We start from the raw sequence: 27,224 nt of genomic DNA, 5'->3' as shown, positions 1-27,224 counted from the left end.
CTTTGAAGATTTCAGCATGTTAACCCTGAATTGTCAGGAAGATATTTTAAGAACGGTTCACTGGATTTTCTTCATAGACTTTCAAGACCACCTTGAATGTTTTTCAATAAGCAATTTCTTTAGTACTAGTTTTGCATATTTCATACACTGACATTCACGTCAAGGTCAGTGTTGAAAATACAGTGCACTCTGTCTAATTCGGACCAGCTTGGGATCGGACCGACTTAAAAGTCTGAATTATACAGTAGTCCGAAGTACACAGATTTTAATGGAGTTATCCCCCTTTGACGAGCATACGATTGTGCATGAAACACATGTTACATGAATGCATATAAAGACGAAACACTGACAAATAAGCGTTCACCGCTAGACCACGTGGTCTTGGCCAAGCGGACTTCCTGCTAAGTAAATAGGACAAAATACACAAAGCAATCAACAGATTGTTTATTCAAGGTTTATTTGCCAAGCGGACTTCCTGCTCAGTCTGAATTATATCGCAATGTTTTTACGTGTAACTACCTTATCGGGCCGACACTTTGGTCCGAAATCCGAAATAATGAGAGTCCGAGATACAGAACTTTTTTATTATGACAACAAAGAAGGATTACATCGGGACAGTGAGTTCAGTCCTGTTTAAACAGCAATCCGAGAAAGACAGTCCGAGTTTGACAGAGTGCACTGTATGTGTGTGTTTGAACAACTAAACAGCAAGATATCAAGAGAGGTTGACTGGTCATGTTTTTGTTGACATTTAACTTCATCTTACACTTTCATTACTTTATAAGTTTGATTTGATAAATTGCGGCGGGGGATTATGTCACCTTAGTGACAATGCTTGTTCTTATTAAGACATGCATTTTGAAATAAAAATACCTATCAAACTAAACATTCTGATAGGTTAATGATCTGTTGCTGTACCCATTTTGCACTGCTGTGTTTTCTGTAAAGCCATCTCCAATGATGAAAAACACTGCAGATGGTTCACGATGCATGGTTTTTGTGGGACAATATTTAAGGGTATCAAAGAAAATGTTGGACTGATATTTTGACTTCAGTTTATGCTTTTAAACAATCCCACACAAAACTTTTTTTGGATCTGTTTTATCACATCTATTCTTCATTTTGTCATAACAATTAAACAAGACAAGACATAAGAATCCCCTGCCATTCAATCATACCTTTCTACACAGATGGTTATACAGTTATACACTGCATTGTAACAGTTCTGGATACTTCCACCCTTTCAGCACAAGACAATAATTCTGATCAGAATACTGGCTTGCCTCTTGCAATATTCCGATTGTCAGGTCCTAGTCTTTGGTCTTGGAGTATCTGGCTGGAACCACCAGTGAATAACACAATGCATTGTGTGTTAAGACTTTATGTACAGTTTCACTTCTTCTGTCCAAGCTCTCTAGCTCGTAGTGTTGCCGCTTCCACTGCGTCTATCAAAGCCCCCCTGAACCCAGCCTTCTCTAGTTTATGCATGGCAGCAATAGTGGTTCCCCCAAGGGAGCAGACTTCATCTTTCAGTTGACCAGGATGTTTTCCAGACTCGAGAACCATCTTGGCAGCTCCCTGAAAATGGACAAAGTTGGTGCAAAAGAAGTCAAATACATTATCAGTCTGCAACTTCAGCCACTGTTTGGAAGACTCTAGTAGAATTCTTTTAAATCTTGTGAGCTGAACTAGTAAAAGTACAATAACAGCTAAATAAACATAAGAGTCTGCTTACAAGAGCTGTGTGTTGACAAAGTAGTTGTTTTGCATTTCAGGTAGGTGAGTGAGTTTAGTTGTACGCTGCACTCGGCAATATTCCAGCTCTATGGCGGCGGTCTGTAAATAATCGAGTCTGGACCAGACAATCCAGTGATCAACAGCATGAGCATCAATCTGCGTAATTGGGAACCGATGACGTGTCAACCAAGTCAGCTAGCCTGACCACCCAATCCCGTTAGTCGCCTCTTACGACAAGCATAGTCGCCTTTTGAGGCATGCATGGGTTGCTGAAGACCTATTCTAACCCGGATCTTCACGGGTTTGCAGTTCAGGTACCCATATCTCAATGTTTATTGTGATATAGGATTTAAGTGTTTGACAGTGACACTGATTGTACATGCAGTTCCTATCTTCTACATACTAAGGCCTTAAAGTATGTGTTATGGTTATGATAACAGCAATCACAAAATTAAGTTGGATCGTAAAGCATTCTGTTTCCTATTTCATACAAGTTCTAGTATGTGAAGTATGTTGTTTTGTCGATTACGAAGGGAAACAACAATAGGAAGATTTCTTTTAAAAAACATTAAAACATCATAACGTTAACAAAGAAATATTGCAATACTAGTATGTATCATTTGAAAAGCATATTGCAGTATACCAGCAATACAGTTGAGTCCTAATGTTTTAAGTCTTAATTTTGGTTCAGACTACTATACTTTCAACAATAACTGAAACATAAATTTGTGGTAAATAAAGTCTGAAGAGTTATCTCCCTTATGTCAACCTGCTGCTCAATGCATATTTTGGAAGGAAACTGATCTTGCAAAATTCCATGTTTTCTCAGTAGGATTCTATCCAAATCAATAAAATAGGTACTTATTAAACCAAACAGATTTGCTTCCTGTGTGTATCCAAACATAGTATCATGTAGTTGGTCACATAATGTTAAAGGTCACATGCAACCAAAAAATCAAACATAATTAAAACACAATTATCACTAATTCATGACATATAATATACATTGTTGGTATATAAACAAAATTATAAGCGTACAATCGCAAATCAAAAGTGCAATATTGTGTACTTGGGTTTACTTCCAAAGAAACGAAGCAGCCGGGATACCGAACCCAGTCAGAGCGGGTGGGTGTGCACTCAAGTGTAACGGCTGGTTCATTTGCAGATGCCCTCACGGCTCATTGTGTGTGTATATATAGAGATGTTGGGTTTTGTAAATACTTGCTCATTTTTTGTGTATAACATTTTGCAATCAACAGACATCATAACATGTCATGTGTTCAAGTATCACACCTGCCTGTCTGTGTAATTACATAATGTGACAGAGACCGAACTCGGGCCATAAATCAATGCATTTTGTTTATGGTGTATAGCCTGATTGGTGTTAAGTTCAAATTGCATGTGGTCAGTGATCGCAGTTGTGTATTGAATATTGTCATCAGCAGACAGGCAGGCAGACACACAGGTGTCAATAAAACAAGACATTGAGTTTTGTCTGTGACAACGACATATCTATATCACAGTTAGAAATTCTGTCAACGCTAAATAATGACATTGCTTTTAAGTATCGAATTGAGAAAGTGACTCAGTAAGAAGAACGTGTGGTGAAATAGACAAATGAAATTATATAAACAGTTTATTTACTGTCATAACATATAAAAAGATCGCGCCTGTGAGATATCAACAAAACATTAGGAAAATAGCTCACACCAAAGCATTCACCGGACAGCCCGCTTCCAAGTTGCGCGAACCTTTTTCACTGCGCACATGCTTTGAGCGCAGCCCAGCTGTTGAAACCACTTGAATTCCCCCAAGCGCTTGGGGAAAATTAGTGAATCGTTTGAACTCCGATTTCGAGCAGGTTTTTTCATCGCGTTATTTTTCAACTTGATAAGTTGAATTTGCATTTTTGATGATTTGTTTCGGTAAGTCCATACCGAAAGGTATCAGAATCTGCAAAGTTGTGTTTTACGTTGCATGTGACCTTTAATTTACATTATTAAAGAAGATAGAAGAAGGAAGCCTTGTTGAAACAAGCACTTCACGAGTAGTTTTGGGGCAAAGGCATTGTTCCAAACTGCATCTGAAATAATTTCCCTTTCTAATGAGTGTGATGGTCCAGTTATTTCTGTATGTTACCTGACCCTTTTGACAGCATGTATTTGTGACCACACTGGAGTTTTTGATCATCGTTTATCTTGTATTCAAGCTCTTGCCCTTGCTCTCAGTTGCATCATATATCAGTATGTTGATCTAACATTGTGGGTGTCAGAGAAGCAGTTTCTTCTGAGACTGGTCGTGGTAAGAATGAATTCGAACTACAACAACAGAAGTCTAACCAGCTACAGAATACTGGGGAGGTGCCTATTTCAGTCACCAGTGTCATGTTTTGTATATCACTGTGAAACTATTATTTCTCTGCCATAAACAAATCACACCTACATCAAATTATAATAAAAATAAGTGATATTACTATGTCGAGTCAAGTATACTCTCTCACCAACATGGTCTGTGCTGCAAGTTTCATGGCCAGGTCTCTAGGCAGCCCCATCTTCACCCCTCCGTCTGATAGGGCCTCAATTGCTGCAAATGCCTGAAAGTGTCAAGATATGCCATTACTGGCAACTAGAGTATACAGGTTTTGACGATAACATGAATGTCGATAGTTGGATCTTGATACATTTTGTTGCCTGCAAACAGTTGTCACATGAAGAGAGCTATACTGGCTCTTCAAATATGACAGAGCCTAACTTGAAAGAATGCAGAGTATACCCTTAACCAAATTAGTTGTATTGAGTACAATACTTAAGATTTCCTCTTCCTAAACTAAAAATAGAACCAACTCCTTTTAGGAAAATTGATAATAACCATTTCTGCTGAAAATAACCAATTCTTACACCAGCCATAACTTACATTAGTGGGATCTAGGCACTCCTACAACATGTTGGGACCTCTGACTGGATATTGTCCATGCCATGTCATAAGATCTTCATGTTACAATCATGTTCATTCATAACGTGATGCTCTCACAGACATTTTGTCTCAATACAGGACATTGGGTATTCATGGCAAATATATGACACTCAAGGTTCTTCAGAGGGATATTACTGTCCTACAAACATACTCATTACAATACTACAAAGAATTTACAATATAGATGAAATGTAAGCATTCTCTCATCAAGGACGTTAGTATACTGAACAGCAAAAGAAACGCAAGTTTCGAAAAAATAAAATCTCATGAAGGCAAGCATTCATGTTTATGGAACGTTCATGGTAAAGTGACGTAATGATCCCAGATGAGATGATGTCATGCAATTTGACGTCCAAATGACCTTCATTTCAAGGTCACAAGGTCACTTTAACGTTAAACCCTTGTCAGCGAGATATCTCAAGAACCGTTCACTGTTTTATCTTCATTTTCAACATCAAGCTTTATCTAGGGATGGCACAGGGCCCAGTCGATTTGGTGACCTTCACATAATTTTCAAGGTCACAGCGACACTTTGAAGATTTCAGCATGTTAAGCTGCATGTTAAGCTTGTCAGCAAGATATCTCGAGAACCTTTCTCTGGATTTTCTTCATATTCAACACCTTGCTGTATCCAGGGAAGGTGCAGGGCCCAGTTGATTTTGGTAACTTCACATAATTTTCAAGGTCATGGCGACACTTTGAAGATTTCAGCATGTTAAACTGCATGTTAAGATTGTCAGCGAGATATCTCAAGAACAGTTCACTAGATTTTCTTCATAGACTTCCCTTGAATGTTTTTCAATAAGCAATTTCTTTATTACTATTCTTGTATATTTCATACACTAAGACATTCATGTCAAGGTCAAATTGAGTCTTGAAAATATTTGTGCATTTGAACAACTACAGAGCAAGATATCAAGAGAGGTTGACTGGTCATGTTTTTGTTGACATTTAACTTCATCTTAAATTACTATCTTCACTTTCATTACTTTTTAAGTTTGATTTGATAATTTGCTGCGCGGGGTTTATGTCACCTTAGTGACAATGCTTGTTTTGATAGAAAATTGAAAAGAATCCCCAGTGAGCTTGCACATTTGCAGGCTTACCAAAGAAATCTTTCTCACTGTGCAGAAAAACGCAGGAAATTCCACATTAATTGTGGAAATAGCAACATAAACATATTCCCTTGCTACTGAAACAGTAAAAACAGCAATGAAAGACTATGAAACTGCAACATTTTTATGTCAGCGAACTTGGACCTCTACTGCGCATGCACATTAGGATCTGTGCAGCTTTCAAATTTCCGAACAATCACGTAATCGCCTTGCGTAGAATAAGTATTGAATATGTCGAAATAATTGCTTTTTATCATTTCATACGAATGGAAAGTAAACTAAACAAGTGTGCACACAAGTATGATGATGATAAATGCCAAATAACACAACAGAAATACTTCAAATAGGGAATGTAACTTTTGTCCAAGCTGGAAAATGTCAACATGCGGTCAAGACGTCCTCTTCTATGTGTGCATGCGCAAAATTGAAGTTGCAGGCTCTTCGTTTTTTTATCCAGTTTTAGCGATTTAAAGTTACCGTTTTTACTGTTTCAGTAGCGAGGTGTTATGTTTATGTTGCTATTTCCACGATTAATGTGGACTATTCAGCTTTTTCTGCACAGTGGGAAAGTTTTCTTTGGTAGGCCTGATTTGCACCTCAGGAATTCTAGACTTGCCTCATTTAGGGCATTTGCAGTGCAAAAATTGTTTGGCGGAAGGGAAAATAATGAGGTTCAGGGACCATGAGACTGACTTATACAGACCCCAACCAGCCTCTGTTAATAAGCTCTCTCCACCTACATATGCTGGTCCGCTGCCACTGACTCCTGTTACAACATCAAGCAGCATCTCCTGGCTCTCCTCACACAGCCCGACGCTGTTCATCAGCGCTGTCACCATTGACGTGTCCCCCTCCTCCACTGCGGACCCTCGTGACACCACTGCTGCACCAGCCCTCACCAAGGCTGGTGTGTTGGGCATCACACGCAGCACTCGGGTTCCTTTTGGCAAATTCTGAAATTGGAAAGATCTTAATCAGCAATGAGCTTGCTCCACTCGGTGAGTCAGCTGACAAATTCAAGTAAATCACCACAGCAACCTTTTCCTCAGTTATGATAGTGTAAACCTTTTCACTAGTGTCTCTATCGAAGAAACCATCCAGATCCCCTGCCACTGCATCACCGACCTAAGCACCAGCCTCTCCCTAGATACCATCATCACCTTTTCCTCCACCTGCATCACCACTACTTCACCTAGGGACATGACAACTATGAGCAGATTCACTGCCGCTCATGGGTTGCCCCATCATCAATTTTCTTTGAAATCCAAATGACATTCATTGAAAAGCAAGCCCTCATCACCTCTTCTATCAAACCTATCGGCTGGTACAGGCAAGTTGATAGACTAACGCTTAGTATCTGAATATAGATAATTTTGATTGTAACAAATAAAAGGAGACCAGAGATTCAGAACCTGGGCTTGCTTCATTTAGGGCTTTTGCAGGAGGGCTAGGCTGCAGGGTAAATAATATGGTTCAGGGACTGAGACAGACTAGCAAGTTGATGATAATTTGTAATTCTACAACAAGACCTAGCCATCCTCCTGCAACATCTTAACCAGCAGCACCTGTGTATCCAGTTCACCATAGAAACAGACGGGGATAGCCAACTTCTACTTCTAGTGACCAGATCCAAACAGATGACAACAGAAAAGGTCCCAGGGATTTTCTACAGAATTGCCCGGGTCCAGGGGATTTTCTGAGGAATAGCCCTTGACTTTGAATTATTTTACATGGACAAGTTTTGAATTCAATCGTAAAATATCACATTATAGAAAACTTCCAATATATTGTGCTGATGCCTGGTTTCAAACCTGCAACCCTTACAAGCTTGGTGGTTTTATCCACTAGGCTATGAAGGATCGCTGTGAAGAATGAGATTGTTTGTCAGTATGAATCATATATGTGTTCCTCAAGACGGGTAGTGCGAGAAGCGCACGTGCAGGACACAGGTAGCACGTGCTTCGTGCGTGCAAGGTGAGGTCAGGGCTGCCAGTCACATCCCAATTGATTTCAACAGTAAATACCAAATACTTAAATTATATGTAAAGTATATCTTCGGTCGGTTCATAAGTTTGATCATAACCGGTTTTGATCCTTCACATCTCTCCTCTACCACCCCTCCACAGAAAAGCAGCACCTTTGCCAGGTTCTGACCCAGTTCAATCACCACCACCCCTCATCAGTAGCACCCTTCACCCAGCAAGTAAACTGACCAACAAATCCAAACCAGCACCAGTCCATATTTCTCTCCCCTCCAGGGGAAAGACCTCCAGCACATCAGCTATCTCCTGAAGTGACAAGCTGACAGCAGCTGTAAGCTCTTTAAACCTTACTCAAAACCAATGGCAGGAAGACCACAAAACTGCAAGAACCCAGAGGGGTTGTCTACAATATCACTTGTGACTGTGGCGAGACCTATGTAAGTGAAACATCCCGTCCCATAAACGTTAAAGTACATTAGTAGTATACACAATGGGGCTACGGAACCAGGTCCCTCCCAAGGGCTGAATTTAAGAATTGAGGAGTCCCTAATCCCGTAGCCCGATTGTGTATACTACTACTGAGGTGCATGCAAAATTTGATGAAAATCGGTCGAATAATTTCTGAAATATTGACTTTTAAGTGAGCATGGAGTCGGTCGGGAAAAGGCAAATGTCCAACTTTTTGTCATCATTAAGTCTTAATTAATCTAATGAAGTCATCGAGAGTGTTCCCAATGCCGTTTTGCTTTAGCGTAACCATCTGTCGAGATGCACACAAAATTTCACGAAAATCGGTCAAATAGTTTAGGAAATAATCGCTTTTTAGTGAGCATGGGGACGGTCTGGCGAAAGGCTAACAATCCAACATATTTCGCGGTTTTGACAGTTTGTCGTCTTTGATGTCGACAAGGTCTATGTTGTACGTTTTCATTGACCATATCGGATCAGGATCGGAGACAGTTTTCTGCTGTCTCCCTCGTATTCTCCCGGCTGGTACAAGTACCTAACGCTGACCCGGTCCGGTAATGTTTTCTCTGTTTATATCGGGACGTGCAGCTGCCGACGACGATTCGACAGATTTCATTTTGATGGCTTCGACGGGTCTCTTGCCCACGAGTCTGGTGACTTGGTTGTTGATGGTATCCACCACTCGCGGTAAGCGTACGACCCATTCCGTGTTTCTGTTTTTTGGATCCATTAAATCCTGTGAGTACTGATGTGAGAACAGACGTTCGGGTAAGGTGCGATTGAATCTCTCGACTATGGCTTGGCTTTGGTGAGCTCCCGCCACACCTCGTCTCACCTGGACTTTGTACTTGGCCAGCAGTTGTGACACAGCTCCCATGAACTCGCGTCCAGGATCGATTTGCAATACGGCAGGCCAGGTCAAGCGACTGTGTTTGAATATGCTTTGGCGACTTCGTTCAAATCTTTGGTTGTCAACGGTTCGGCTTCCTTGTAGCGACTGGCGACGTCGACAACTGTCAGTGCGTACTTGAAGGTTTTACACTTCACCCTGTCGTGGGGGAGAAACAGGAGGTCGGCTTGGAGAACGCGATTCGGCGTTGAAATGTCGAATTTTCTTCTCGGGATGTACCAAAGCGCAGTCAGGTAGACTTGCCAGATGGCTTGTTTTTTAAGCCAAGCTTTGGCTTTCTCTGCCGGGATGGCGTCCGCGCCTTTCCAGTACCTGCATGGGCTGTAATAAATTTTCTCCATGATATATGTACACATGTGTGCGTAAGCGTTCAATTATTTGATACGCGTTTGTGTCCATACGCGTAAGTGGTGACTCAGTCGATGGCGATACATCGTTTCGTGTCCATGGGAGACAGCGAGGTCTTGTTGATTCTCAGTCCGTATATCCTGTGTCCGTCGCTTCTCAGCATGTTCATTTGGTGTTTGAACGTTTTATTCTTGAACAGGGCTTCCTTGAATCTGGCGTGCTTGATGTGTTTTTTCACCACGTGTTTTTTTCACGCCTTTCAGATTTCGGCGTGCCCGCGCGATTCGTCCTTCATTTTGCCGAGCACTTTTTGCCGACTTGGCTGTGCATAGGGTGATCTTTAGGGTAGTCGCTGGTGTCGTACAGGTGCATGTGTTTCTTCATGTCCTTGTACACGTCCTCGGTGTGAATTTCCATCAGCAGGGAATCTGTGTCCGTGTACAGCACTTTACACCTGTCACCGTACTGCTTTTTCAGCTCGTAGTAGAAATCGTACATCAAGTGTTTGGATAAGTCGAGGATGCTCATCCCCACATAAACGGGCCGGTTTAATCTGATGTGGCTTTTGCTCATGTGCAGCGCTGCCAAGTCGTCGTCGAATATCTTGCTTCGGTTGAACACCGGGCTGGCTATGAGTTTCCTGAGTTTTTCTTCCTCGCTGGATCTGACTGATTTCACGTTAACGCGTTTTCTCAAATTCTCCATCGTCTTGCCGAACACCGAGTTGTTCATGAGCTAGTACAAGTTTTTTCTAAGTCGCTCGTGGCTTGTTTTCGCAGATTCGTGTTCAACCGAATGTAAGGTTCCATCCATGTACTTTGATCGAACTGGAGCGCCCTGTGTATTTTCGTGAGTTTCATTCCCAGCGACAAGTACAGCTGCAGATTGCGATAGTGAACGACGTATTTTGACTTGTTCATCAAGTTCGGCATGAGTTTTTCAACGTTAGCCAGCTTATTGTCTCCCAGCAAGTTTCGTTGATATTCAGACATCAAGTCCAGGTTCATCGTCAATCGAGTGGATAGCTGTTGTGCGATTCGTGTAGTTCTGTGGGATAGTCCAAGTCCACTCCGCGCATGTAGCCTTTGTTCGAATCTGGCGCGATGCTATTCACGTCAATCATCTCGGGAGAGTTGACCCATTCGAATCCCCCGGTGGGGAGATACTGACTCATGGCCCAGCCGTACAGGTTGTTGGCGTTGAGAATCTGAGATGTGTTTTGTCAGTTTGCCGGGGTCGTGACCCGGAAAGTACTTGTTGTTGGCTTTGGCATATCGTTTGGAGGCCATGGAAATCCCACCTCACAAGCCTTTCTCAACGAACAGGTGCATGTTGTAATACGTCAGTAGTTTCAGCTCCACACTGGTCTTTTTCAACAAGGCGTCCCAAGAGAGACCGGGGGATGAGAAATACCACGTGGGGTCCAGGCCGTACTGTTTCGAACACGTTTTTCTGAACACGTCGGCCAGCAGCAGCACATCCATTTTCAATTACAGGTCGTGGTAATCGCCCAAATTCTTGCAGTCCAGTTTGTCCCACACGTTAATCGCGTGCACGTAATCGTCCTGAGAGATATTGGAATCGGTCAAGTTGCTGTAAAAGCGGTCAATGGGAGGTAATCACGTCTCATCGAACTTAGACCAATTGTCCATGTACTTGTAGGGGTAGACGCCCTTCCTCAGCAGCAGAGGTCGAGTCTCGGCGTTGGTGTATCGATTGGTGATGTTGAATTCGTCCGGGTCGTTGGTGTTCACCAGACTGTCTAGAGACAACAGCAGGAACTGAACGCTATCGATAAATCACAGACTGTCAAATGAGAACGAGATGTAATTTTCCATGTTGTTGGGGATGCACATTATGTCAGGTGAGAATCGTAACCGCGAAGATTGTAAAACACGACGGGGATTTTGAAGGTCTTGGGATCGATTTTGAGCTTCAAGTTGCACACGTTGTGAGCGGCACCTCTGTACTTGCCGTCGATGTGGCAGTTACCCCTCACGACATCCCCGTTCAGGGGTTCGTCGCATACGTGGCAATTCTTAGCTTTTTTATGAGTTCGCCAGTCGTCTTGGGTCATGCGCATGGGGACGATGGTGTACAACTGTTTTCTGATAATTTTCTCTTTGTTTTGCAAACACATGAGAAATCCTTCGGCCGCGTCGGGACCTCGGCAGACCACGGGAGCGTTCATTTCCCCGTCGAATTAAACGACCACGTAACCGAACCCGCAGGCTTTGTGTTCTTGCATTTTATGCGTGAAACTTTTTTCCGGGGACGACGGCGCAACAGTGTCGACGGTTTTGATGAGCAGGGGTGGAAATAACTGTAAAATTGCTAGTGTACTCCGGTACAGTGGCACATGAATCACTTGCCCTGATCATTTTCCCACTATGCCGGCCGTTTTCTTGTTATTTTTTTAAATAAACAACATTATTAACATTAGAAAGTCAACTGGACACTGGTACAGCGTGATATACAAATTTGCTTGCCCGACAGAAAAAAACACTGGACTCGGACGTCGGGCAATGGGTTATTTTCACCCCTGATGAGGGCTTCGAAGTCGGCGTAGATGATGTAGGGCACGGGCATTTGATGTTTGTGGTTGAAGAATTTTAGCGTGTTTTTCTTTTCGTCGGGCATGTCTATTCGGATGGCCGTCTCTCCGATTGGATTCCAGCAGGTCGGCTCACGCGAAACCGTGCAGGCACCTTTCACAGAAGTGTTTCTTTTCCTTATGCTTCGATTGATCGATTGATCAACAGTCTGTTGAAATATTTTATCCACGTATAGTGATAATTGTCACCTTCCTGGAACATGAATATATTGATCGTCTTGCGCTGTTCGTTTGTGAGGGAGCTGATCCTGTGCACGGTCGTTTTATTCCCTTCGTTTTTCGAAGATATTGATGGCTATGTCGTCGTTCTGTTTTTCAATTTTGGTGACTTGGGAGATGGGGGTGGGTTCGTCTATGCCGTCCCAGTTGATCCCATTGTCTATGGGATAGCTCGAAAGTCTGTCTGAATGTGCTTTGGCCAGAAACTTCGCGGATCTGATCGCAATCCTCATGCAATCATCGCCTTTGTTTTTGACGTTGACCATGGCTTGCTTTTTCTTGTAGTACGGTGGCAAGTCTAGGTACGACCATCCTTTGAACGGTATGCCGTTGTCGATGCGATATCCGCTGCTGTGTAGTCTGTCGTCGTCCATGGATCGCATGTTCAGCCACAGTGTGTAATACCTATACAGGTACTTATGATGCGTCACGTAGGGTAAACCCAGGTCTTTGACGACGTCGTTGACTTCCGGCGAGTGTCGCTTGATGGCAGGTAGTTTTCTTATCTCGTCCCACTGCTGGTAAGCTCGCATTATGCCTTGACTGAACAGCTGGTTGGGCACGCCCTCGACGGTCACTTCCACTTTCGTGATCTCGTGATTCCAAGTGAGTTCGCTTTCTCTTTGAAACAGCTCGATTTCCGACACGGGAATGATCAAAATGCCTTTCATCAATCGAGCCGGCACATTCAGGTTGATGTTCCACAACGTGTCACTCTTGTCCTTGACGATCGTCCGGTGCCAAAGCACGGATCGTACAGGATGGACAGCTTTCCCGAGAACTGGGTGCGAATCTGCCGGGCCAGTTCCGAGCTCGTGACCATGTCGAATTCCAGAGAGATGTTGTTGATGACGAAGCTGGCCTCGGTGCCGTCCACTGTGAAGATAACTTTGCCGTAGTCGTTGAACGTGAGTTCGTAATCCAGCCTGTCGCCCAGCGCTGCCTGGTAAAACGGCATGTGCCCGTCGTGCAGCTCAAAGTCGAGCAGTATGCAAAACCGATTCCCGTACGCCGAGGCGACAGCTTTTTCTCCTGTCATTATATTGCCGAGCTGGTCTTGATCGTAACTGTACCCCACACGTAGGTTGTTCGATTGGTTGTTATCACGACAAATTCCAGAAATCGCAAAATATCACAGAATGAAACAACAGATTCGGACCAAGTCTCGTAAAAACGCCGTCATTTGCGAAGACGAGAAAAACAATTCATAGAACAAGGTAAGCAACAGGCCCGAAAAGCCTTCATTACGACAACCAAACAAATCATAGGAGATTCACAATAAACTGTTTAGCGGACATCAACATAACGTGGCCAGCCATCTCAGTGAGCTGTAGGTAAATAGCCAAGCCGAGACACTAGCTCAATGCTACCGAGACGGCAGTGAGTCGACCCAGGGGAACTGCCGAGAGATGCGGTATGATTTAGTGGAAATCAACATAACATTGCCAGCCAGCTAGCCAGTCGGCTGTACAGGCCAAGCCGAGCCACACACTGCGACTTCGCCTACAGCGCTCGCTCGGTGATACAGAGACGACAACCCGGGGGGAAACTGCCAAGAGTTGCGTTTCATTCACTTTCAGACATCTGTAGCCTCGCTAGTCAGCCGGCTGTGCATCATCATAGCCGAGCCTAGAGACACATGCGCACACACACTTATACTCATCCGAGACGGTAGCGAGGTGATGACTGCCGAGACCTGCGTTTCATTCAGCTAAAAACACCTCTCGCCTCGATAATATATAACAAGTACGACAATGCGTTGGATTGTTAGCCTTTTTCGCCAGACCGACCCCATGCTCACTAAAAAGCGATGATTTCCTAAACTATTTGACCGATTTTCGTGAAATTTTGCATGCATCTCGGCAGATGGTTACGCTATAGCAAAACGGCATTGGGAACACTCTCGATGACTTCATTAGATTAATTAAAACATAATTATGACAAAAAGTTGGATATTTTGCCTTTTCCCGACCGACCCAATGCTCACTTAAAAGTCAATATTTCAGAAACTATTCGACCGATTTTCATCAAATTTTGCATGCACCTCAGTAGTAGTATACACAATGGGGCTACGGGATTAGGGACTCCCCCTTGGGAGGGACCTGGTCCCGTAGCCCCATTGTGTATACTACTACATTTAACATCTACCAGCAAACAAGAATGAAAATCAGCCATTCACATCAAAAACTGCCCCAACCAGAACATCAACCCGGGCAATCTAGAAACATAAAAAAACACAGGACTTCACCAAAAGAAAACTGAGTCATGCAGTTCAAATCTAGCAACACATGCCCTCAGACCATCAACAGACTAAGGATATCTTATCCCATCTACCTACAATGAACTGGGGGCGGTGGGGTTCCCCTTAATGGTTAAAGCGTTGGCTCGTCACACCGAAGACCCGGGTTCGAATCCCCACATGGGTACAATGTGTGAAGCCCATTTCTGGTGTCAATATGTTGCTGGAATATTGCTAAAAGCGGCGTAAAACCAAACTCAGTCAGTCAGTCAGTACAATGAACTGATAAAAAAACCAGCTCCAGCCATCATCACTAATTAATCTTATCAGCTGTGTATATTTTGTTCTACCTCACACACAGTTGGCTTCTTCCAGTTGTTACTGCATTAATTACCAATATGTTTTGTTACTATCACGTTTTTTGTGTGTAAAATCCTATTAGATGTCAGTTCTGTACTGTAGTCCTTCACTCTGCTTGACAACAGCATAATAGTGTTGGGAATTGGTTAAAATCTTATAATTGATGATCGGTTCATTACAACCAATCAATCATCAAAAATAGTTGGTAAGCGTTATTTATCAAATTGTCTTGGTTATATTTGTTAATGCACACAAATTTTTTTTTTAAAAATGTAGTTCTTTCGGTTGTTTTGGCAAATTTCGTGTCTTTAAAGGATAGCTAATATGTTAGGAACATAAATTTCCTGGAGTCTTCAAGATAAATTTTAACCATGACTTGGAACGAGCTTGTATTGCTTATGAAACGCAACAAACAAAACCAACCTTGTGATAAATATTGTCAATGCAAACAATTGTTCCAAAATTGTTTGTGTTCGATTATGACAAAATGTGATCGATTGCTTCGTCGTTTAGTCATTACGACCAATCTTCGATTATTTCAATCAATTGGACCACCACTACAGCATTACAGTCTATACCGAAATATCGCATCATAATATAATAAAGAAGTTAAAAGGTGAGAATTTATGGATGTCAACTTCTTGTGTCCCCATAATGAAGAAGTTGACATCCAAAAATTCTCACTTTTTATGTGTATCAGGTCTAAATGCCATTCAAAGACTTTATAAAGAAGTTGTCATCCATGAAGTGTCCTACGTTCCTTACCCTATTGGTCAAATTCCACATATAAGACGTCGTCATACGAGCGAAATATTCTCAAGCACGTCGTAAAACCCAATTTCACCTCACCTCACATATAAGACACCAACATGTTCTGACACAGAGTTCGATCTCAAACTGTTTTTGGCACTATTTCACCTTTGTGACAGAGTGTAGAATTATGTCAGTGCAGATATACGGACAGACCAAGGATCATAATTGTGTTTAATCCCTAACTCAGGCCCATCAGAAATCCAACAGTTCTATAGTAGATTTAATGTGAAGACATTCTGGACATAAACTAGTTTGGTAAAGTCAAACTCACTTGACACTCACCTCCTTTATGGTCCTCAGTGGGGTTCCTAGGTGAGAAATTCCACACTAGCAAACTATTCAGTGTTTGAACAGCATTTAGAAGTGATGCACACAAAGGCAAGAATATATGGATCTCAACTTATTTATTTTGATTGACATGACATTTCTGAGTATATTCTCACTCCATCATCAGGTGAGTGAGTGAGTTAATATTTAACGTCACACCGGCAATATCGCAGCCATATCGTGACAAAAACAATTTATACAATAAAAAGTGAAATGAGAACATTTGCCATTGAAATGGAATATAGGTACGTTATAAAAACCTGTCGACGAAGGACAGTAAAACAACTAGAATATCACAATTACAACAATTACAACTAAAACTAGTGTGGAGAGTTAAGACTGATAGCACTATTTGGACAATACAATACATCATCAGGTGAATGTGAAGGAGTAAGAATATACTCTGAAATGTCGTGTCCATCAAAATAAAGAAGTTAACATCCATTAATTCTTGCCTTAACGAACTATTCTTGGCACGAATGAGTATTGTCTGGTAAGGCTTGTTGATTTGGTTGAGAGTGTCATCATGCCCAGACTGCAAGGATCATTGCTTACAGCACCAATCACTGGATTGTCTGGTCAAGAACTCAAGTTATGACAATAAATCAATATATACATATATAGCATCTAGTGATGAGTTCAGCAACAAACAAACCTGCTCTATTGTAGATATTGAGATTCCACTTGCTATGGACATGAACAGATTGTTCTGAGACACAACAGGTGAGACTTCTTTCAAAACGGGTTCAACGACTTGCGGCTTAACAGCGATGACAACCAAACTGCTGCGACTGACAATCTCTTTGTTGTCTCTTGTTACAGCCACACCAAGCTCCTGTAATATAGGGCACATAGAAACTGAAATTAGTATTTATTACACTTTTGTATCTTCTTGTTATAGTATTAGGTTCCGTCCGCACGTATGAATTGGAATATCTTAAGAACTGTTCACTAGATTGTTTTCATATTTGGTACCTAGGTTCATCACAGTATAAAAAAGGTCCAAGTCAGATTTGGTGACCTTGACCTTCATTTCAAGGTCACAAGGGGACTTTACGTTTTTCCTGCATGTTAAGCTATCTCAAGAACCGTTCACTGGATTTTCTTCATATTCAATATCAAGCTTTATCTAGGGAAGGCGCAGGGCCCAGGCGATTTTGGTGACCTTCACATAATTTTCAAGGTCATGGCGACACTTTGAAGATTTCAGCATGTTAAGCTATCTCAAGAACCGTTCCCTGGATTTTCCTTGAATGTTTTTCAATAAGCAATTTCTTTACTACAACACAGTGTGAATACTTTCACTTGAATGTTTTTAACAATTTCTTTACTACTGCATATTTCATACACTATGACATTCATGTCAAGGTCAAAGTCGTCTTGAAAGTATTTGGCTTGAACAAAAAACATTTGATGCTGTGATTTGATTGTGCGGTTGGTGATTATGTCACCTTAGTGACAATGCAACAACTATGGCCATGGTGCTCACTTTATCTACAGCCCCATGAAAATCTGGGTTTGAATTGGTTTTCAGCAATCCCATGCTTGTCGAAAAACCCCAGAGGCTGTGATTTGATTGGACTAACGGGATCAGGTGGTGAGGCTCACTGACTTGGTTGACACATGTCATCGTAACACAAATGCATAGATTGATGCTATTGATGTTGATCACTGGATTGTCTGGTACAGACTCGATTATTTACAGACCACCACCTTATAGGTGGAATATTGCTGAGAGTGGCATTATACAACAAACATAACAAACAAACACTCTGTCTAGAACTTTCTGATCCAGACCTCATGTCTTCAGAATCTGGAAGGCCAAGGTTTTGAAGCAATAGCATAAGACCATGAGTTCTACTCCTGACATGAGAGCAATTAATAAAGCCCATTCTTGCTGTCACCCGACATATGATATAACTAACAGTGGTGTAAACTTCATCTTTCTCACCTTTATACAGTTGAGGGACTTCGGATCAGGGTCACTAGCTCTGATATTGCCTGCTCGAACCAGTCCTGCAATCAGGGAATCTCAAACTTTAGTTTCTAATACATGGTTCCAATTGGTAGTAGTTGATTTTTTAACAAATGTCCAGAAAAATTAATATCCTCCTTTAATCAAGCGTATTATGTTGCCACCACATAACAATATGTTGCCACCACCATTCTGTGTAGATGCTAAAACTATTATCAAGCAAGTGATGATCATTTGCTTGATAACAGTGTTAGCATCTATACCGAAACATTACATTAATAACAATACAGAAGTTGTATATCCGTAGAAGCTGTGGGCACTGGTGTAGGCTAGTGGTTAAAGCTCGTCGCACTGAAGACCAGGGTTTGATTCCCCACATGGGTACAATGTGTGAAGCCCATTTATCGACTGTCCCCTGCTGTGATATTGCTGGAACATTGCTAAAAGCAGCGTTTAACCAAAACTCACTCTATAGAGGTTTCCCCATTTTTCAAGTCTATTCACAGTTGAATCAAGTATGCATGAAGAAATGCCTCGCAGATTTAAGTTGATTCCCAGATTTGCAAAGCATGTGTACCTTCTACAGGGTGTGAAAGATATTTGTCAAATCTTTTCATGTTTTCAGTGAAGGTGCCAAAGTAATTTTAAGCACTTCAAGATATAAAACATTTTCATTACTGATGAAATTGTTTTGACTGTATGCTGCCAGTTTCTTTGAAGCAAATACAAGCACTATGATATGTGGTATACTATATACAATACAGTGTCAGAGATAGCAGACAGGTATCACAAAGGACAACTCTCCACATCAACATGATCAAGGTGCAGAGCTCACAAAATCCAAGCCTAAGTGAAATTCAGAAGTCATGAAACAAGATGGTTGCAACCTGCCAGTGGAAATCCCACTTCTGTTTGCATGAAGTATGAGCTAACCTTGAAGACCTATACTCTCTGGGACCCTTTGCTAGGTGATTGTGACCCAATTTCTTGGGAACTTGGGATAGTAGAGTTGGTGGGTGAGAGGGCAGGTTGAGGATTCCAGAAGTGGCAGAAACTGAAGCGAAGTTGACCATTTGAATACTTGCATACTGGAGTGAGTGTTATAAGTTTTATCCTGCTATGAGCAATATTCCAGTAATACCACAGGAGGGGTTGTCAGAAATGGGCTTCCATTGTACCCATGTTGGGAATGGAACCCAAGTCTTCAGCATGACCCTCATGCACACAAGTAGAAACAAGTACATAAAGTTCCAGCGGTTTCCGGGCAGATGATGTTTACAGTACAGCAATTACATTTAGTTGCATCATCAATTCAAAGGCAAAATGTATAATACTGAAAGGAATGTAACACCCATGTTGAGCCCCACTACTAACTGCATGTGCGAAAATCTTTACAGTTCAACAAAAACAATTTATTAAGCCATAATGTTACATGTCAAATGAAAAATCAACTACTAAGTACTATATACCATAAATCAGTCTATAACATAATATGTCATACACCAAAGTATTTACTTGGCATGTTAATGTTTGTCTGGCCAACATAATGTCACATATTGTCCAGCTGTAGCAGGTCACAGAGAAATTAATTGTGCATAACTAGACTGTGTAGACAGACAATCAATATTTCCTGAAAGCCACCACTGTACTCAACAGACTGTCAACGGTTTCATCATCCAGGCGTCACGCAGTTGACTGACCTGGAAAACATTCCTTTTCAAATTCTTGTTATGATGCAATCTGTTCAGTGTGATGGGTTGAAGGAGTGTACAGCTTCATCAGTGACGATATTCTTGAAATCATTTTGAAAATCTAGAGCTACATTGGTAAAATACAGAATACTGCTGCTTACATACCAGTCACCAGCGCTACATGTCTATATTATAGCATACCAGTCTCCAGCGCTACATCTCTATATTATAGCATACCAGTCTCGAGCGCTACATCTCTATATTATAGCATACCAGTCACCAGCGCTACATCTCTATATTATAGCATACCAGTCACCAGCGCTACATCTCTATATTATAGCATACCAGTCTCCAGCACTACATGTCTATATTATAGCATACCAGTCACCAGCGCTACATCTCTATATTATAGCATACCAGTCACCAGCGCTACATCTCTATATTATAGCAAACCAGTCTCCAGCGCAACATCTCTATATTATAGCATACCAGTCACAAGCGCTACATCTCTATATTATAGCATACCAGTCACCAGCGCTACATCTCTATATTATAGCATACCAGTCACCAGCGCTACATCTCTATATTATAGCATACCAGTATCCAGTGCTACATATCTATATTATAGCATACCAGTCACCAGCACTACATCTCTATATTATAACATACCAGTCTCCAGCACTACATCTCTATATTATAGCATACCAGTCACCAGCGCTACATCTCTATATTATAGCATACCAGTCTCCAGCGCTACATCTCTATATTATAGCTACCAGTCTCCAGCGCTACATCTCTATATTATAGCATACCAGTCTCCAGCGCTACATCTCTATATTATAGCATACCAGTATCCAGCGCTACATCTCTATATTATAGCATACCAGTCACCAGCGCTACATCTCTATATTATAGCATACCAGTCACCAGCGCTACATCTCTATATTACAGCATACCAGTCTCCAGAGCTACATGTCTATATTATAGCATACCAGTCTCCAGCGCTACATCTCTATATTATAGCATACCAGTCACCAGCGCTACATGTCTATATTATAGCATACCAGTCTCCAGCGTTACATCTCTATATTATAGCATACCAGTATCCAGCGCTACATCTCGATATTATAGCATACCAGTCACCAGCGCTACATCTCTATATTATAGCATACCAGTCACCAGCGCTACATCTCTATATTATAGCATACCAGTCACCAGCACTACATATCTATATTATAGCATACCAGTCTCCAGCGCTACATCTCTATATTATAGCATACCAGTCTCCAGCGTTACATCACTATATTATAGCATACCAGTCTCCAGCGCTACATCTCTATATTATAGCATACCAGTCTCCAGCGCTACATCACTATATTATAGCATACCAGTCTCCAGCGCTACATCTCTATATTATAGCATACCAGTCACCAGCGCTACATCTCTATATTATAGCATACCAGTCACCAGCGCTACATCTCTATATTATAGCATACCAGTCTCCAGCGCTACATCTCTATATTATAGCATACCAGTATCCAGCGCTACATCTCTATATTATAGCATACCAGTCACCAGCGCTACATCTCTATATTATAGCATACCAGTCACCAGCGCTACATCTCTATATTACAGCATACCAGTCTCCAGCGCTACATGTCTATATTATAGCATACCAGTCTCCAGCGCTACATCTCTATATTATAGCATACCAGTCACCAGCGCTACATGTCTATATTATAGCATACCAGTCACCAGCTACATCTCGATATTATAGCATACCAGTATCCAGCGCCACATCTCGATATTATAGCATACCAGTCACCAGCTACATCTCTATATTATAGCATACCAGTCACCAGCTACATCTCTATATTATAGCATACCAGTCACCAGCCACATCTCTATATTATAGCATACCAGTCACCAGCTTACATCTCTATATTATAGCATACCAGTCACCAGCGCTACATCTCTATATTATAGCATACCAGTCTCCAGCTACATATCTATATTATAGCATACAAGTCTCCAGCTACATCTCTATATTATAGCATACCAGTCTCCAGCTACATCACTATATTATAGCATACCAGTCTCCAGCTACATCTCTATATTATAGCATACCAGTCACCAGCTACATCACTATATTATAGCATACCAGTCACCAGCTTACATCTCTATATTATAGCATACCAGTCACCAGCTACATCTCTATATTATAGCATACCAGTCACCAGCGCTACATCTCTATATTATAGCATACCAGTCACCACCAGCGCTAGCATCTCTATATTATAGCATACCAGTCACCAGCGCTACATCTCTATATTATAGCATACCAGTCTCCAGCGTTACATCTCTATATTATAGCATACCAGTCTCCAGCGCTACATCTCTATATTATAGCATACCAGTCTCCAGCGCTACATCTCTATATTATAGCATACCAGTCACCAGCGCTACATCTCTATATTATAGCAGCCTTCAATTACAGAATGATACACCCTGGTGGAAATCCAAAGTATTTACCATTCAACTAAACCATAAACAAACATCACTGCACATACAAAATCAGAATTTATATTTAACCATTCAACTTGAAATTCGGGGCGATGGGGTTGCCTAGTGGTTAAAGCATTCCCTCGTCTCCTGGGTTTTTCGATTCCCCACATGGGTACAATGTGTGAAGCCCATTTCTGGTGTCCCCTACTGTGATATTGCTGTAATATTGCTAAAAGCAGCATAAAACTAAACTCACTCACTCATTCAACTTGAAATTCAGATTTTGGAAATATCAAATAATCATAAAAGCATTAATGTGGAATATATTGAAATACGCATTATGTGTGGGACTAATTGACAGGCGGGAAGAAATTAGTTACAGGCAAAGATATGTGATGAAAAACCAAGTTATTCTCAGCACTAACATATTCCACATGGACAATTACCAACTTTGTAACAATGGAGGTTTTAAGAATGTATGAGGGACTGAAAGTGTTTGTTGTTTCAAAAATCAAAACTAGGTCAGTAAACACTGTTTAATTTAAAGATATATCAAATTTAAAGATAATATTGTAAAAATCTGGGCACACTTTTGTATAAGTATTTGTGTCACTGTTATTGGTGAAAGATGTTAATATGGCTGGATCCTGTAATCTTCTTCAGGTCTTCCTTTCAGCGTTTATATTTGGCCAGATCCATAATGATCACAGACAAGTTTATAATACAAGGGCTATATCTAACTCCTGTGACTATGTGGAGAGGAGGCTTCTCTTACTTGGACAGAGCTCAGATAAGATTTAGCTCATGTGGGTACTGTACCCACTGTATTTTTTTTGAGTGGGTATTATGAATGTTGAGTGGGTATTTCATTTTCCGTTACCCACAGCTTTCAAATATGTGCGTATTTCAGTCATTTTACTCACCTAAGTATTATGTCATTGAGTAAGTTTACTAAGCAGGTATGTTCTGCCTTATGTCATATCTAATCAAAACCAACATAAATATAATGGAAATGATTTCATAAAAAAATCACTCATCCTATACTGACAGTACAACACTAGTCCTATACTATCAGTACAACTTGATAGCAATCGATGTCTTTTTCATTACGCAAGCGATTTTTATAAATATATTCCGTACGCATTTGTTTTAAACTTTTTGCGTATGTAACATTTTAAATGCGTAATTGGTACGCAACAATTAATTTTCAATGCGTAGTTGGAAGTTTTCCATGCATATTTTACCCGGATACGCAGCTTATCTGGGCCTCTGCTTGAAACTAACTGAAACAGCAAAAACCAGTAACATAACAACTCACTAAATCAAACTACTGTCAACCTCAGTATAATGAATACTGTAGTTTGGATATCAGTTTATCTTGCAGTGCAAACTAACAGGAGAAAAATAATTTATGTTAATGTTTAGTTCAGTTAGAGACAAAAGGTTGTGATTATTGTATAATGATTTAAATTAATACTTTAATCCACTATTTACAGATGAAAGAATTGTATTCTTTGGCACATAATTAAATTGGAATTAGGTTTCATGAAAATTAAACTAAGTTAAAAATATGAACATGCTTTCCCAGGATTATCATCCACTTTAATGTATCGCAGTGATAATGATATCTAGTGTTAATGACATATCTCCATGGAAACATTCTGGCAGTAGGTGACACATGTGAAGGAGGTTATCATCAATATTCAGTCATAAAACATAGCATGGCTAGCATTCACTGAACTCAATAGCATAACACAAATGATGTATGTGTAACTACAAATTAACAAATCATCATTTAACATGGTTGTGTGATTACATAAACAATGTAATCAAGCTTAATGAATGAACTACAAGGAATCAAGCATGGTAAGCTTGACATTTTTGATAAAACTATAATATGTTTTTTCAGAATAACAATGTGTGTGTGCCTTTATGTGTTAGTGTGCTAGACGATGAAAGGGATGCTGCTAGCTTACTGAGACTTCATGCTAAAATATATATACATGTATTTCTCTCTCTCTCTCTCTCTCTCTCTCTCTCTCTCTCTCTCTCTCTCTCTCTCTCTCTCTCTCTCTCTCTCTCTCTCTCTCTCTCTCTCGCGTCGTGGAGAGAGGTCGGGGGTGAGTGTCAGTGTGTGAGTGAGTTTCTGTGTTCCTGGTGGGAGAGTAAAGAAGACCTTTGTCATGCTGCTATCCCACTGAGCTATCATGCTGTGGTTTAACATGAATACCTCTATGTGTGAGGGGAGTGTGTGTGTGTGTGTGTGTGTGTGTGTGTGAGTGAGTGCGTGCATGCATGTGTGTGTTCAGTAGAGGAGAGGGTGAAGGTCAGCTGTGTCATGCGAAGCACCAGGCAGGGTAACAAGAAGTACCTCTTATGACAAAGTCAAGGCAAAGCATGAAGCAGACTGACAGCTACATTTCCAGGAGACCAGCTGTTTCTGGGTTATCTGGATGTCAACAAAGTGTCTCAGCATATGCACACACAAATCTGTTATATTGGGCTGGACTTTGAAACCTGTTGTGTCTCATGAACTAGTTGCTGCTCCTTTGAACAAAAGATCTATGAACAATTCTGTTTTACAACATCTTTTTCAGCAATATGGATGCATGTGTGTGAGTGTATGTGTGCACTTGCACGTGTGCATGTGTGTGTCAGTGTGAGCATGTATCTTAGTTGTATACTTCCAGCCTACTGAGATCTCATTTTGCAGTTTTAACATGAATAGCTCCCTCAGACACAATACAGAAACTACATCAGTCAATCCTTGTTTTTGACCCATAATGCTTAGCACAGGCAAGGTAACAGAAAGTAGCATGCCTTAAAGTCATTGGTATGATTAAACCAGGGATTGAACATTTGCTTTCTGGGCAAACACCCTGTCAAGTAGACCACAGTAAGTGAGTGAGTCTTGTTTTACACTGCTTTTAGCAATATTCCAGCAATATCATGGTGGGGGACACCAGAAATGGGCTTCACATATTATACCTGTGTGGGAAATTGAACCTGGGTCTTCCCCGTGACATCCACAGAAACAGTCCAACTAACATATATTGGTCAAAGTATCTCATTGACTGACTGACTGGCTGACTGAGTTTAGTTTTACGCCGCTTTTAGCAATATTCCAGCAATATCCCGGCGGGGGACACCAGAAGTGGGCTTCACACATTGTGCCCATGTGGGGATTCTAACCCGGGTCTTCGGCGTGACGAGCCAACACTTTAACCACTAGGCTACCCCACCGTCCCGTATCTCATTGAAGAGCTGATGGGCTTTCACAGTATTAATTCTTACCAGCATCTGTATCAGAGTGTGGCTCAGACAGAAAGAAACCTTTGACTGGCATTTGGAAGTGATTCACATAAAAGGGGCAACATGATGTCAACCTCTATATTATCAACACTACATTTCAGGGTATATCTCACACATTGGGTGAATGGTGAAATAGTAAGGATATACATGTGTTCCCCATAATGCAGAAATGTCCCCCCTGAGAGAATAAGCAAGAAGATGGAAACGAAAGTTAATTGTGTTATCATTCACAATGACAAATACAGAAAGGCTGTACCTACTTTTATGAAAGAAAAAAAGGACAGTATAATGACCAGATATGCTTTTGAAATCTTTGTTTGGAAATATTTTTGATGTAGGTGTTTATGCTGTTTCTTTCCGCCAAGTTAATGTTTTGGAACATGCATTAGCTTTGATTTAGACAAAAGGAAACAGGTCATTAAGGGTCAATGTACAAATAGAATAATTCTTTGAAGAAAAGTAGTGTTTTAACCATGTGTGTAGCTTCTATTCATTAGCTTGACATGCACACAAGTACTTAAACTACAAATGAATTATGGGTGGACTGTTAATGATTGTGTTTCTTGGTGTGTGTGTGTGTGTGTGTGTGTGTGTGTGTGTGTGTGTGTGTGTGTGTGTGTGTGTGTGTGTAACTTGACATGAGACTGAAAAAGTGTATGTGGGATGAATTTAAATGTTTCTGAATGAACTGGAACATACACAGAATAAATAGGAATAATAATAATAAAGTTGATATAGTTCCTCAGATATTATCAATTCAGAACTTTAAACCACATGTACCATATCGGCATAGGAAAGTAACGTAACCATCACATTAGACATACGTTATGTTCACACGCTGTTACGTTATTCCGAGTCGGGGCCTACCTGAAGAGATAAAGCCGCTAGCCAGGGCCTGAGCCATCCGCCCCGCCCCAATGAAGCCCACCATTATGTCTGTCGGAACATTACCCGCCGACTTCACTTCATCAATACCAGACATGATAAGATATCTCAAAACTTATAAACCCACGAAGTATTAATCAATAAATCACCAAGTGATTGTTATTCGCCGCTCAACGTGTGTGAGGAGTTCCAATCTGGAATCTTTGCGCAGGTGCTACCATTCGTGCATTTGATTGGCTGATACCAGACAACCGTCCCGCCCACTTGTATTATATCATTTATTTAAGCATTGGTTTTACCCCGGCCAGACATTTTCGAATTTCATGTTGTACAGGAGCAAACTGTCCTTGTTAACAAAACTGAGATAGGATCAGATAGGTGAGTGACCGATTAACTTTCACAAGGTCAGGTCTGATATCACGCTCTCAACATGGGATATACAATGCGAGTGAGATTCCATTTAATCAAAATGCATGCGGGTGAGATTCTTTTTAATCAAAATACACGCGGGGGAAATTCCATTTAATCAAAATACACGCGGGGGCAATATTTTGATCAGGAATCAGGCTTCTAATCACATGTTACAGGTAATCATTGATTGTGACGTCACGGTAACAATGACGTCACAATAATCATTAAAGCTGAGATGCAATGTAGTCTAGTAGTTCTAACCTTACATTTTAGGCCCCACAATATTTCATTGGGTTTTTATGTTTAATATGTGTAGATCATTGAACAACTGGATGCCAAC

The 27,224-nt window shown here is 41.0% G+C and overlaps 1 protein-coding gene across 1 annotated transcript; it reads right to left on the bottom strand.

Annotated features, from left to right (window-relative positions):
• Nucleotides 1–1,120: 1,120 nt before the first annotated feature.
• Nucleotides 1,121–26,678, bottom strand: LOC124288465 (pyrroline-5-carboxylate reductase 3-like). Its single transcript, XM_046724986.1, has 6 exons — nt 26,456–26,678; nt 18,057–18,121; nt 16,761–16,940; nt 6,566–6,778; nt 4,238–4,330; nt 1,121–1,578 (listed from the first exon to the last, which is right to left on the bottom strand). Exons 1-6 carry the CDS (start codon nt 26,568–26,570, stop codon nt 1,393–1,395), a joined length of 852 nt encoding a protein of 283 aa, XP_046580942.1. The 5' UTR covers nt 26,571–26,678; the 3' UTR covers nt 1,121–1,392.
• Between the last annotated feature and the right edge of the window lie 546 nt (nt 26,679–27,224).

Source organism: Haliotis rubra, unplaced genomic scaffold (assembly GCF_003918875.1).
Source record: "Haliotis rubra isolate DU_JTF1 unplaced genomic scaffold, ASM391887v1 Scf419, whole genome shotgun sequence".
NCBI classification, from domain to species: Eukaryota; Metazoa; Mollusca; class Gastropoda; order Lepetellida; family Haliotidae; genus Haliotis; species Haliotis rubra.
Note: the sequence above shows the minus strand (reverse complement) of the source record. Positions and strands in the feature narration are given on the sequence as shown.